At 40.0% G+C, this 13,645-nt stretch overlaps 1 protein-coding gene across 2 annotated transcripts in view; it reads right to left on the bottom strand.

Moving 5' to 3' along the window:
• parp6.L (poly(ADP-ribose) polymerase family member 6 L homeolog) overlaps positions 1–8,562 on the bottom strand; it is a 36,709-nt gene extending 28,147 nt beyond the window's left edge. For both annotated transcript variants that reach the window (XM_041586674.1, XM_041586675.1), the window contains exons 1-3: positions 8,391–8,562; positions 1,572–1,705; positions 988–1,065 (exon numbers count right to left, since the gene is read on the bottom strand). In XM_041586674.1, coding sequence (XP_041442608.1) covers positions 988–1,065; positions 1,572–1,586 — 93 coding nt within the window. In that variant the 5' untranslated portion in view covers positions 1,587–1,705; positions 8,391–8,562. The remainder of the gene's footprint in view (positions 1–987; positions 1,066–1,571; positions 1,706–8,390) is intronic.
• Positions 8,563–13,645: the final 5,083 nt, after the last annotated feature.

Below are 13,645 nucleotides of genomic sequence, written 5' to 3'. Positions count from 1 at the left end.
TTCTGTAAGTGGATCAGTGCACAGATTACATGTCTTACACTGTGTTGCTGGGGATATTAAAACAAATTTGCCATAAGCAGGATAAAACAATGTATAGAAGTTCCAGGGATCCAAAAAGCAATCATGTACATCAATACTATAATGAAATTTACAATATATTAATTTAGTGCTGGGCTGCTTTAAGGCAAACAGTTTTTCAGAAAATAAATTATTTTAATACCACTGTGTATTGGTTTCCTCTGCCTTGCTTAAAGGAGAACTATATGGAAACATCAATCTCAAGGGTATTTGCATTAATTCTTGTGCATAATCAGAAGCATACTGTAGTTTTCTGGTCTGGGCAGATAACGCTGAGCTTCACTTAAATCATGACTTAAGGTAAAGTTCTATTTATGCACTGAGAAGGGGACTAAATGCTTTAAGTTATAATTATACATTTTACATATATACATATGTAGATCCAGTGTTGGACTGGACCAGCATACTCTGGGAAAAACTTGGTGGGTCCTGGCCTTCATGGGCCCGCTGGCACAGGCCTGCTCTACCAGGTGGATCCAAAGCCCAATCCCCCGTCTGGACCCCAAGCTTGCTCCCCTGCCAGGACCATCAGAGGTGAAGTTATGGAGGGGGGCGCACATGGGGGGTCAGGTTGAAGGTTGAACACCGGGAGGAGGGCCCTTGAGTTCAGCCCCAGTGGGCACCGTAACCCTCAGTCCGACCATGTATAGATCTGTAAAAAGATAGGTTGTCCATCTTTTGTTTAACTAAATTTTAGAAAACCTTTTGACAGGCTTCAACTGTCAGACAGCATACTTCATAACATCTTCACTATCTTGCTGATAGCAGTGTATTAGTATATAGAATGTGGGTGTGTACACCCATACCCTACATTTTTGTGTCGGAATCTTTTCTTGCACACGTTATCCGTTTTTCCAGATAAAACAAGTCAATATATTTAAATATTAAATACATTTAGCTAAATATCACCTGCACTCCATACAGGAACTCCCCACATTCATTGTCCCCGTCTGAGTCTTCCTCGGGCCAGTTATGTCCTTTGATGTCCTGAAAGAGTTGACAAATGTTCTCTCCACAGATCAGAACATAAGTAACAAAAATGCATAAATGTATGCATGTGTCATTGTAGCAGAATGCAATGTGTTTGGTGTGGTCCTGGATTTTATGTCAGGTTCTAATAAGTGCAAGGACTTGTGTGCCTGTCTGTTGTGGTTGCTGGCACCAGGTACTCCAGGGTACATAGCTGGTGCCACTCACTCTTGTGCCTGCTATCATACATAAAATTGTACTATACAGTGGGCAGTTTATAATGTTGCTCCAACGAGAACAGTCCTTCTGCCTCTAAATTTGGCAAGTCTGCAGGTCATTGCTACTCTGCTACATTTCTACCACCTCCCAACAACCTTACACAGCAATGCTTTGCACCACCACTTTATTTACAGAACATTGTGGCTCTAGAGTGACCACTACAATATTGTGGTACCAGCCATAATGTACAAAAATAAACATTATTAACAAATGCATTAGTACTTCTCAACTTGCTTTCTACTCACCATTTGTGTTTGCATGTAGGGTCCCCTGAAAATTGTTTTATGGCTGGGGGTCTGATGCCCCCCTCATCGGCAGAGCTGCCATTGTCACGCACACAAAGGCATGCCTGGTCACCCAAACATATGACTTAATGCCCCTGCAGGAAAAAAGCACAAGGGTTGTTAAGCAACCAAAACAGAATGGGAATAAAAAGCAGAAAACGCATGCAAGGAAAAAAAAACAAATATATTAAGAGATATGCATTTAAAATCTAATTATGATGAAGAAAAATATAGGGGGACTTTCTCCATCTAAGGGTGGCCATAGATGCAAAGATCCGCTCGTTTGGCCACATCGCCAAACGAGCGGATCTTTCCCCGATATGCCATTAACAAACATGGCTATATTGGGGGTAATCTGATTGGCCGTATGGCCAAACGATCCGATTACGATGTGCCGTGGGCTCCGGCGGGATCGGTTGGGTCAAAATCAAATCTGACGATCGAAAGATATCGGCACACGCCACACACGATCCAAAAATCGTACGAATCCTCAATTCGTACGATAGGATTTGTGTGTCTATGGCCACCTTAAGTGTTGTGAGAGTGGGCCTGGGTGTCAGGTTCTCTGGTGGAATGTAATTTTCCTACCGCACACCAGTAATTCACCAATACTTCAATGGGTGCTGTTCTTCTGTTGCTGGGTCCCTTAGCAACGCATACGTGTAGAATCCGCACACACTCCAGATCATGCAGTCGGTGCACAGAAAGCTGCACTAATTAGGGTCTGTATTGGCCCATCTCAAGCAAGTTTTAGCAGACTATACTTAGCAGGTGCCTGCAATGGTGCTGGAATTCAGGGAGAGAAATGCAGCATTGTGGGTAAAGAAACAAGAAACATTTGCATCCCAAAGTTACATTTTGCATATTGCACATGCTGTGAAAATAAGCAACTGCAATTTATATTTTTTTCAATACTTTTAATCAAATTTTTCACACATAGCATGCAAAACGTTCAAATGCACCTTTTGCATGCCTCTGATCCCCTAGATTCAAGACATTTGTTTTGGTACTGCTGCAATTATTTGGTATAGTAACACACATTCAGGAGATATGTGTTTAGGAAAAGATCAGTCTTTAGTTTACCATATGTTTTACTGATAAAATGCTTGATTTCAATGACTGAAACACCAGAGCTTCTTTCTGCTAGGCATCTTTCAAATGCACATTTAGGGGCCGATTCACTAACTTCGAGTGAAGGATTCGAAGTAAAAAAACTTCGAATTTCGAAGTGTTTTTTGGGCTACTTCGACCATCGAATGGGCTACTTTGACCTTTGACTACGACTTCGAACTAAAAAATCGTTCGACTAATCGACCATTTGATAGTCGAAGTACTGTCTCTTTAAGAAAAAACTTCGCCCTCCTAGTTTGCCATCTAAAAGCTACTGAAGTTAATGTTAGCCTATGGGAAGGTCCCCATAGACTTTCCAAAGTTTTTTTGGTCGAAGGATAATCCTTCGTTCGTTGGATTAAAATCCTTCGAATCGTTCGATTCGAAGGATTTTATCGTTCGATCGAAGGATTATTGCGCTAAAATCCTTCGACTTCGATATTCGAAGTCGAAGGATTTTAATTCCCAGTCGAATATCGAGGGTTAATTAACCCTCGATATTCGACCCTTTGTGAATCGGCCCCCAAGTCTGTATTAGCAACAGCTGTAAAGAAGAACTGCAAAACAAAGGAAAGTAGATCCACTTTTCCTTCCTGAAAAGAGAGTATGTCCAAAGCCTATTTACAAGACAAGACATAAAAAAGCTTTTTGCAACTTATTATACAGTACTGTTGGTCTGCTGCTGCCAAAATCAAAATCACTTTTATTTCTTGAAAGGAGCATTTGCGCAATCAGAATAATAGATTGCAAGCCTATATCAGAAAATTCCTACACGCTTTCCCTTGACAGTTACAGTTCTTACCCTTCCCAGACAATCTTTGGCATGGCCAGTGAAACAGTAGGAGTCATTTTTGACTGCAAGTACAGTGTGCAAAGAGTAATTTTGGTAAATTGCCACAACGCAACATTTACCCCCATAATGCCAGCATTATTGTAGCTACTCACAGCATTGCATGGGTTGATCAAAACAGATAAAATAGAGCTTGTGTGTTGGCAAATCAGATGCATGTTGTGGTTAACATTTTAATTTTAAAATTACTTTTGTGTTTAATTCTTTTGGCACAAGTCTGTTAGGCCAAAAGATGCAACTCACTATGGGAACCCTGGAATTACCATGGCATTTGGCATCAGTAGCACCAGGGTTTCTTAGTGTCATTTGTGCACTTGCGCACAATTCAGCAGAAGTGGCAGGTTTGGAGCAACTACTGTATATAAACATACTTGGATGCAAGTACATTTAATGAATGACATCAATAAATGCATCATTTGTGTACATTTTAGTGTGACGACTTGTGGCTGCAGTCTTAAATGACCCCTACTATCTTGTGTTATCTACAATGTCTGTAGCTAGTTAACAGCAAACCCATTAGTCTAAGGGCTGGGACACACTGGGCGATTTGGGGAGATTTAGTCGCCTGGCGACTAATCGCAGCGACTTTTCTCCCCGAATTCCTCCCCTCACTCTGCGCCTGGATAAAATGAAAAGTCGCCGGCGCTAATCACACACGGCGATTCGTTTCCCAAAGTCGCCCGAAGTTGCCTCACGAGGAAACTTCGGGCAACTTCGGAAAACGAATCGCCGCGTGTGATTAGCGCAGGCGATTTTTCATTTTAGCCAGGCGCAGAGCGAGGGGAGGCATTCGGGGAAGATTGGTCGTGGAAAGTCGCGGCGATTAGTCGCCAGGCGACTAAATCTCCCCAAATCGCCCAGTGGGTCCCAGCCCTAAAAATAAATGTTAGATTTCAAAATTCATCATTAGAGTCAAACAGGTGGACCGTGCAGGGCTACAAAGCAGGTTTACTCTACATTAAAGCAGGGATCAGTTGTATTAATTCAGCATTTTTCTGTTAAGAGCCATCAAACACTCTGCTTATTGACAAAAATACAATACTGAGCCATAGAAGGCCTTAAAGCTGCTCAGTTTTCAGCCCCTGTTAACATTGATTGCAAGTAAGAATACTGAAGCAAATACCCATGGCACCCCCTAAAAACATCTTGGGATTGGCCTGATCAAGGGTAGGTAAATGTGGATACCTATCCATGGTCAATGATTCCCAAAATAGCCTTGCCCTCCTTTCTTGTCACCCCCCTTCCCTTGTATGATTTTATTTCTAGTCCAATGATTTTCTGGTGCTATTGTTGTAGTTATTATGCACACCCCACAAAGTGGATATCAGAACCATTCTGCACAGTTTTCCTTCAGTTCTTTGATAGACATTCTCATTACAAACCTGTGGCCATAATGGGAGCCAATAATCTATATCACAAATCTGATCTCCAGGAATGAAGGTTAGTTTTAGGTTGCTACAGAGGTTGACCAAACAGCACAAAAAGCACACTTATTCACCATTCCTTTATACAACCAACTGCATGACTGCATATAAAAATTGTACACAATTCTATTCCCCTTCAAAAACACAATATACAGCATGCCATTGCATAATCAGGTTTTATTCCATAATTCAATGGGATGTGGCTTTACAACTTTACTTTTCAAAAAACATTTGATTCAATGCTAGAAATAGTGGTGCAACTGGTACATTGTAGAGGTCTGATTTTCTAAATCGAGTAAGGTACAAAGTGCAAGAAAATAGAAAACATGGAAAAGCCCCATGTTTTGACCACAATGCACCTTGCTCCCTGTATTTGTACCCATCACTGTCCAACGCAGCAGAGAATGCCTCACAAGTGAGTACAATAATTTTTGTCTGGGGAGGCTACTAATAGAAAGCTTTCCAGTGAAGAATGTATAATTATATATTGATATGTAACAGCTGATCTCAGTGGCGTAGCAAGATATTACTGGGCCCCGAAGCAATGATTAGAGGTTAACCTGTTTTACCAATATTTATCAAAGCTGTATATGAATAAGGGCTTAATGGGGCCCCTATACCTCCTGGTCCTGGGCAGCCACAGGGTCTGCTTCCTCTGTAGTGACGCCCCTGGCTGGTCTATTTTTATAGGAGGTTAAGCCTACCTGAATCTTAATTTTTTTTCCTCCTATGATCATGCATGCCAGTAAGCTCAAGGTGAATAGAAGTGCTCCACTCTATGCCGTACATTGGAGGAGACAACAAAGGTAAACTGACTCATGTTGCAGACTGTTCCTTTAATGCATTGGGACTAGATTTAATGACACTCTAAAATCCATAATTTTGCCCCATTAGGGCACATAGAGCACCTCATAATTTTGCAAATAAGCCCCTATGTCAAATACATTGTCTTCAAGACATTCTGAATATGTGAATATAGAGAATAACGCCAAACTGTCCAAAAAAGCTTTTAGGGAAAAGTGGATCCATTGCTCCACATAAATTGCATTAGCCATTTCATTGTTGCCATTGACTTCTACTGCTCAATATTTTATACCAGCATAATGATTCCAATGTTTTGTCTTTGTTAAAAAGTGACCTAGCAGGGAAGTCTATAAAATTCTAAATGTAAGTAATGTTGAAAATGGATTAGACATGAGATCTGACTACAATTAGTATGCAAGGCACTGGTGAAAAAAGCTGAGACCTAATTCCCTAGGGCCTAGGATATATAAACTATATATAATACACAAAAGCCATGAATATCTTGTAAATTATATCCTTATAAACGGTGAGTTCTGATGTCATCAGTTATAAACGGTGAGTTCTGATGTAATTTCTGTCACATGACTCACTGAAATGTGTGTATTATAATAAATAAAGTACCCCCAGTTGCAAAATATGAGGATATTAGAAATTACCTCGGAGTTCCATGACCTGTTTAAAAACACTCGGCCTTCGGCCTCGTGTTTTTATATGGTCATGGAACTCCTTGGTAACTTATAATATCCTTATATTTTACAAGAGGGGGTACTTTATTCACTATATAAATTAGGATAAAATAACTTGCAGCCTTTTGGATCCTCCAACTAGCAGTGGTCTTTAGGGATGTGTTTACGATAAAGACACACAAGGACCCGTGCCTAGGGTGGCAGCATTAGGGGTACCGATATGGAAAAATATTCTCCAACCTTTAAATTCAGTGATGGAGCTGAGGGGGGAGGCAAGCACAAAGCCTATACTGCACATGCACTGATTGGTAAGAAAAGGGGGTGGCTGGCTGGTGGTACCTAGGGCAGCATTAGCCAACACTGTGATCTTCAGACCTTTTTGGTTCATGCCAATCTTTAAGGTCCAGTGTTTGGGCAAGGACTCCTTAGTTCAGAAACAGGTTTCAGATAAATAAAAATATTGAGGTTTCTGCTATCATTTGAAGAATATCTAAAACAACCAATAATTAATTACTCAAAATCTTACCTTCTAGCTGGGATTACAAGAGTATACCCCAAACCTCACCAATTGACCTTCAGGCTAGGCCATCAGTCACTGCTCCTAGCCCCTGGATGGGGGCCTCACTGTTTGGGAACCACTCAGCAAGAGAACAAAAGACCATCTGGTATGTTGTAGCAGTTAGTAGGTACAGGGCCCTTGAACCAAAACACACTGCACTTTGCTCACATGTACCAAAGCAACCAGCAAATCTGTGCACAGGGCTAGTATAGATGATCATAACCAGGCACAAGTGCGTGTATGATATTTTTATTACCACAATTGTGCATCCATTTTCAAGCATATCAGTCATAAATAAAAGCTATTATATCTTTCTGATGCTGTTTATTAAATAACTCTGCTTTCTTTTTACTTCTGCCATTTAAAAAGGCATTAATAGATATTCATGCCTAACCCAGCCATATATATTTTATCCCACAGCAGTATCAACACATCTTTATACTTTGGGCATAGATGACTTTTATTATAAAACAAGAAAGAGGCCTAAGAGTTTAGGTTTGTCTATCAGAATACAATACGTGAACAGTGGGCGCAGGTCTGGAATGGGAATCATAATAGGCTCTGGTGTTTCAGGTACACAAAGGCCCAAACAGCCCACACAGAAGCCCAAACAGCCCTATCAGCCCAATAAATAGTGTCTGTCTATGGCAATTTACAGCAGCCTCTCTGGCATTTGCCAGAACCCACAGATTGCCAGTCCGGGCCTGGCGGGGCAGGTAAATACATACACAAATACAGAAGCACAGAAATGTATGTGTGTTAGTGTTCTTTTCATTTTATGTGGATGAATGTATTGCTATTCATATATATACATTTTTTTATGTGTGTGTGTGTGTGTCTGTAAAAGTGTATGTGTATTGTTTTATATACGAATAATATGGACTTTACTGACAGACAAAAGAAGCATGACTAAACATGTATGGAAGGAGGAGGGACACATAAAAAGATTGGGGGAAAGCAGAAATGAAAGAGGGGCAGCAGAAATCAGGGTGGGAGGGAGAACAAATAACAGGGAGGGGGGAAGATTGAAGGTGTTAGGCCGCGCTGCCACTGTGTGTGGGAGAAAGGGACATAGGCAGAACGGAAAATCATGAAATGTAGAATTCAGCTAGCTCTTTCTATCTCAGATGAGGGATGTCTTGTGACTGAAATGAAGGACATCTCATATAGCAGACATCTATAACTTGCTGCCTGTACATGTAGCAACAAGATTGTACACAATTGATATTAGAATGTGTTGTGCTTTTCAGCAGAAGACTACCTCCCAAACAGTTTTCTATGCCTGTTTTCTTTGGCAGAAAGCTGCCTTTCCCTATCATAACACTGCTGTCTTTTGATTACACTTACTGTTAGATGATGGAGTCTCCAGCAGTCTTTCTGAAAAGAACACTGTATGTCATAGGATGGCTGCTCCTGGATGTCTCTCTCTGTCTCTTTCGGCTGATGGATGTTACTGGCTGTCACGGGCACAGCTGCTTCTGCCTTTGTTATTCCTGGGCTGATGACAGCTGAGAGCTCTGTGCGCATGCTCAGCTCATCCTCTGCAAGTCACATGACCTTGCCTGTACAACAGAGCTTGGTACCCAATAGATTCTAGAATGAGATTCTCCCAGAAATGAAAAATTTGTGTGTTTTTTCATTACATTTCCTATGTACAGTATACCTGATATGTCTATGTTGAAACAAAATATGTGTTCTTTTAATTTACTTTGTTTATGAAGATGCTTTGAATGCTGAGTACTTTCTTTCCTACTTTATCCAGCATGTTTTTCCTAACAGCTTACAGACATAACTGCCAGGTGATACTGGGAGTTGGGGATAAAATCAAATGCAAGGCGGCATCTTTGAACCAAAAATGTATCATAGAGAGTCAACATACCGAAAATGTATAATTTGTTCCCCTTCTGTAATCCCAGAACCCCCCTTTTAGCTTTGTATGATTTCACTCTACAGCAGGGGAGCAAACAACTGCTAACATTATGTTGTGGTTGAACAAAACATAGACTGTGGAAGGTGTCCCTCTCTATACTAACCAAAGAACAACTAGGGCCGGATGTCCTGGGCAGCCACCCTTGGGCACGATGTCCTAGCGCCCGGCCACCTGCACTAAGGTTAGGTTACGCGTCCTCATTGCTCCCCAGAACGCAGCAGGGTGGCATGCTAGCCCTAATATTTTGCCGCCCTAGGCCTGGGCCTGTGTGGCCTTGCCACAGATCTGGGCCTGGGAACAACCCTGTGACTGTTGCTGAAATAACGTAAGGGTTTATGAAGATTTTCATTCATCCAGGTCATGATATACAGCATCTAATCTAATTAAAATCGAAAACACAACTGGACATTTTTTTGAGTTTTCTTGAAAACATTTCTTCACTCATCCGAGTGGCTTTTTCAAGAAAAGTCCAAATGCTTTTGACTTAACCTAAGGGCAGTATGTAACTCCCAACACAAATAATTTGTTGAGACAAAGTAAGACAAAAGCACATAGTATGCAAGACAGGGTGGTTGCTGTGTGGATGGTGGTTTAAGTTTTAATATGTTATAGAGTGGCCCATTTTAAGCAACTTTTAAACTGGTCTTCATTATTTTTTTTATAGTTTTTTAAGTATTTGCCTTTTTCTTCACTGACCCTATCTAAAAATCAAATGCCCTGTAAGGCTACAAATGTAATGCTATTGCTATTTTTATCGCTCAACTTTCATTCAGCCCCTATGCTATTCATATTCCAGTCTCTTATTCAAATCAGTGCAATTCTAGGGGAATTTGGACCCTGGCAACCAGTTTACTAAAATTGCAAACTGGAGAGCTGCTGAATAAAAAGCTATAATATATGAAATAATATATAACTCAAAAACCACAAATATTAAAAATTAAAATCTATTGCAAATTGTCTCAGAATATCACTTTCTACATCTACATAGTTAAAGTTAATTCAAAGGTGAGCAACCCCTTTACAGGAACAGTTTTGGGCATATATGTAAATATGCACTTATACCGGGTCTGGGAGCCCCCCCCCCCAAAAAAAATAAATCTTTGATTTTGTCAGGCAAATAATCCCTCTTTGCTATGCAGACACCACAGTCCAGGCCCCCCTGCAGTCATGGGTAGGGTTGGCACCTTTTAAAAGAACAATTACTGGCCAGTGGGGGGGTGACCTAAAAGGGGCATGGCAGTGGCATAAAGGGGTGTGGTTATTATGTAGAGGGGCGGGGCACTGCACGCAATGGCCTGAGGATGGGTTATGGAGTGATCATTGGAGAAAAAAGGTAAGTGTTGGATAGATTGGGGCAGGCCAAGAGCTAAACTTAAGGGTATTACAAATTTACCAGCAACTAGCCCCGGCCTTGGTAGGTATTTTACCGCTAGGCTGGTAAAATACCGGCCGGGTGGCAACCCTAGTCATGATGTATGTTTTATAGTATTTACACAACTGAATAATACTCATGCCACTCATGTCAGTCTTCTCTGCTTAAAAAGATAGCTGAGTCAGTGGCTTTTTGGCATCCTGTTTCTGAGAATTTTCTCCAACTCCTCCTTTCCAAAGCATGAGTACTCTTTACAAAAATTGTCAGTGTTAAGACCTGTGTAAGTTACCAAATTCTTTACTGTTACTTTATATTCAGAAAATAATGTCCAAGTATAACTTCTAAAGGCCTATAGGACATACAATTTTGGCTGCAATCATGAGTTCCTGCTCCACATACAGCCACTTTCCTTTCATTTAAATAGTAAATATGTTCACCAAGATAGACCTTGACATTGTTTGGGAGGAATGACAACTTACGGTGTCAGTTTCTTCTATAGGCAAGATTTTAATTTTTAAATGTAATGGCAAGCTACTGCAGGTGGGAACAATGGTTTGACCTCAATGGTTCTAAAATACTGTTTTCAATACTATAAAAATACAGATTGCATTACTCTTGCATTGCCCCTGCTTTCTGGATTTAACTTTTTAAATTACCATATTGATGAAAAGTGGAATAGCACACAGAATGTAGGTAGTCAAATTGTGCAAACCATTTGCTTCCAGAGGCAGAAATTAACAAAATAGGAAGGGGATAGGAAAAGAGACATGGACCACATAAGTACACCAATTTAACTGCCGCGGTGCTCCTGGAGATGAGGTTACTAGGGATCACAATTTGTTTCAATAATATTCACTTCCCCCGCTCTGCAGCTTTTGGTAATGGAGTACTCCAGCTCCAAATAAATAGAAATCTGTAGTTAAAAATAAAAGCGCAAAGTGCAGTATTTAGTTGTAGTTCAACATATCCCCGCATACAAAAATATACTCACAGGATAAAAAAATTAGTATTGCATATAAATTTCTCATCTGTCCATATGTTTCGCTCTCTGTCCCACTCCATGTGTTCAGTGCTCAGAACCAGTCCTGTGCCGGCAATCAGTCCCTCTGTGGTCCAGATTTCGAGCTCTCTCAATACACACTTGTTTTTGGAGTAGTTTTGGACGGACGGACTCCTCGCTCTTATCCAACGCGTTTTGCGGATTCTGATCCGCTTTCTCAAGGACTTCTTATCTCCTACATCACTTCCTTCCTACTTATTCTGGTCATCATTAACCCTTACCTTAAAATTTTATTTATTCCATTTTATTCATGTTAAACTTATTAACCCCAAAATAAATGAATTAAAACCCATTAGATACAATATTACATTTCATAAAACCTTCTTTAAAAAAATCAGAATTCATAACAATAATCAGTTACAGTTACCATAAATGCTGCTAGATCTATATCCACATTCCAGCCATTCGGTACCATTGTATTTAACTTGTAGATCCAGTGGGTTTCCGTCTTCTCAACCTATTAACCCTATCTCCACCTCTCTCATCCTCTGATATTTTTATACCCATCACACTTAACCCCTCTGAACTTCCATTGTGACATTCCCTAAAGTGATTTGACAGTGAATGGGTTTTTAACCCTTTTTATGTTTCTTAAATGTTCAGAGAACCTTGTTTTCAGCTTCCTAATCGTTCTCCCTACATACTGCAAACCACATACACATTGTATCAAATATATTACAAACATGCTGTTACAATTTATTCTTCCCTTAATCTCAAATTCCTGTTTAGTTACATTAGATTGAAATTTTGTTATTTTCCTTCCCCCTAAAATATCCAGATGAACATGATTTTTTATCACATTTGTATATCCCACTAGGTATCTCATTTTTACATAGTCCCTTCTGTGGCTTCTGTTCTTTTTTTATTATTTTTATTATCACTGGGTGCAATCATATTTTTAATAGTTCTCGCTTTTCTATACACAATTTACACAATGGACCACATGAGTAAATGAAAGTGTGTCACATGGGGAACTGGGGGAAGAAAGAACAAATAAATTGGAAAGTAATAAGAATAGCATAGATATGAGGAAGAAAGGGGTCACCAGGAAAATTCACAATGAGGACAAGGCCAATAAGTTTAGTAAATAAGTACAGAAAGGAGGCAGACAGAGGCACTGACAAGCTGTGAGGAACAGAGTAGAGACTGAAAAAGAATCAAAAAGGTAAAAAAAAAAAGAAAGACAAAAGTACAGGAAACTGAGAAAATAAATACGGAAAAAACATAAGATGTTGAAAGGTAGGTCAAAATATAAGAAATGCTTTAAAGGACCAGTAACATCAAAAAAATTTTTGGAAAAAATGTGTTTATATATAAGGGAAAAAAAACACCAAGACATATTTAACTTTAAAATCACAAAGTCTTTATTAAGAAATAATTTACCAAAACTCTGCTTGCACTCCTCTTCAGAAAATGCGACAGGGCGACGATCCATCATGCGGCACTTGATTTCTCTTCCCTGGCTCCTCCTATAGAAGGCAGGGAGGAGACATGTTGGGGGAGAATACCTAGGCCTAGTACTGGCGGCCACCACTAATTCAACTCAGGCTGAGGGGGGAGTTGGGTGCGTTTATGCATTTGGTGGGCCCCTGAGGTGAGGTTCTCTGGTGAGCCTCAGGTCCGATACTTTGTGGGACCAATAGCTAAATTTGTGTTTTTTACAATCTTTACTCTCAGCCGAGATATCAATGCCTTAGTACCATTATACTGCATCTGGGTGGCTACTTTTTAAACAAAGGGGCTATTAGGGCACAGCAATTGTTAGAGAGATGGGTACCATGTAAATGGTAATGGTCTGGGCTGACAGTAAAGAGTGTAAAAAACACAAACATAGTTATTGGTCCCACAAAGTGTCAGACTGGGCTTCACTGGAGAACACTTAATACAGGCACTTAAAACCACCAACCCATTCAGCTTGTTTGCTGTTTTATTTATAATTATTGTATTCATATGATAAGCCCTGAATTTTCCTATACCCTATAAGTATTTTGAAAAAATGTTAAACTTAGTAGTGTATATAAATATAGAAAAAGTTAAGGAATGAGAAAAAATGGAAACTGAATTTGGAAGAGACAGGTAAATAGAAGAATAAGTAATAGAGGGAGTGTATGGAAAATTTACTTTTGGATGCTCCCAGTGATGACACTCACAATACATTTTCCAGGTATGATATAACAACACAAGAAGCATGAAAACCAATTTGGGGGGCTGATCCTCCTAATATTTGGAGTACAGATAAT

Source organism: Xenopus laevis, chromosome 3L, assembly GCF_017654675.1.
Source record: "Xenopus laevis strain J_2021 chromosome 3L, Xenopus_laevis_v10.1, whole genome shotgun sequence".
Classification (NCBI taxonomy): Eukaryota; Metazoa; Chordata; class Amphibia; order Anura; family Pipidae; genus Xenopus; species Xenopus laevis.
The sequence above is the reverse complement of the archived record's forward strand: the minus strand, read 5'-3'. Positions and strand labels throughout refer to the sequence as shown.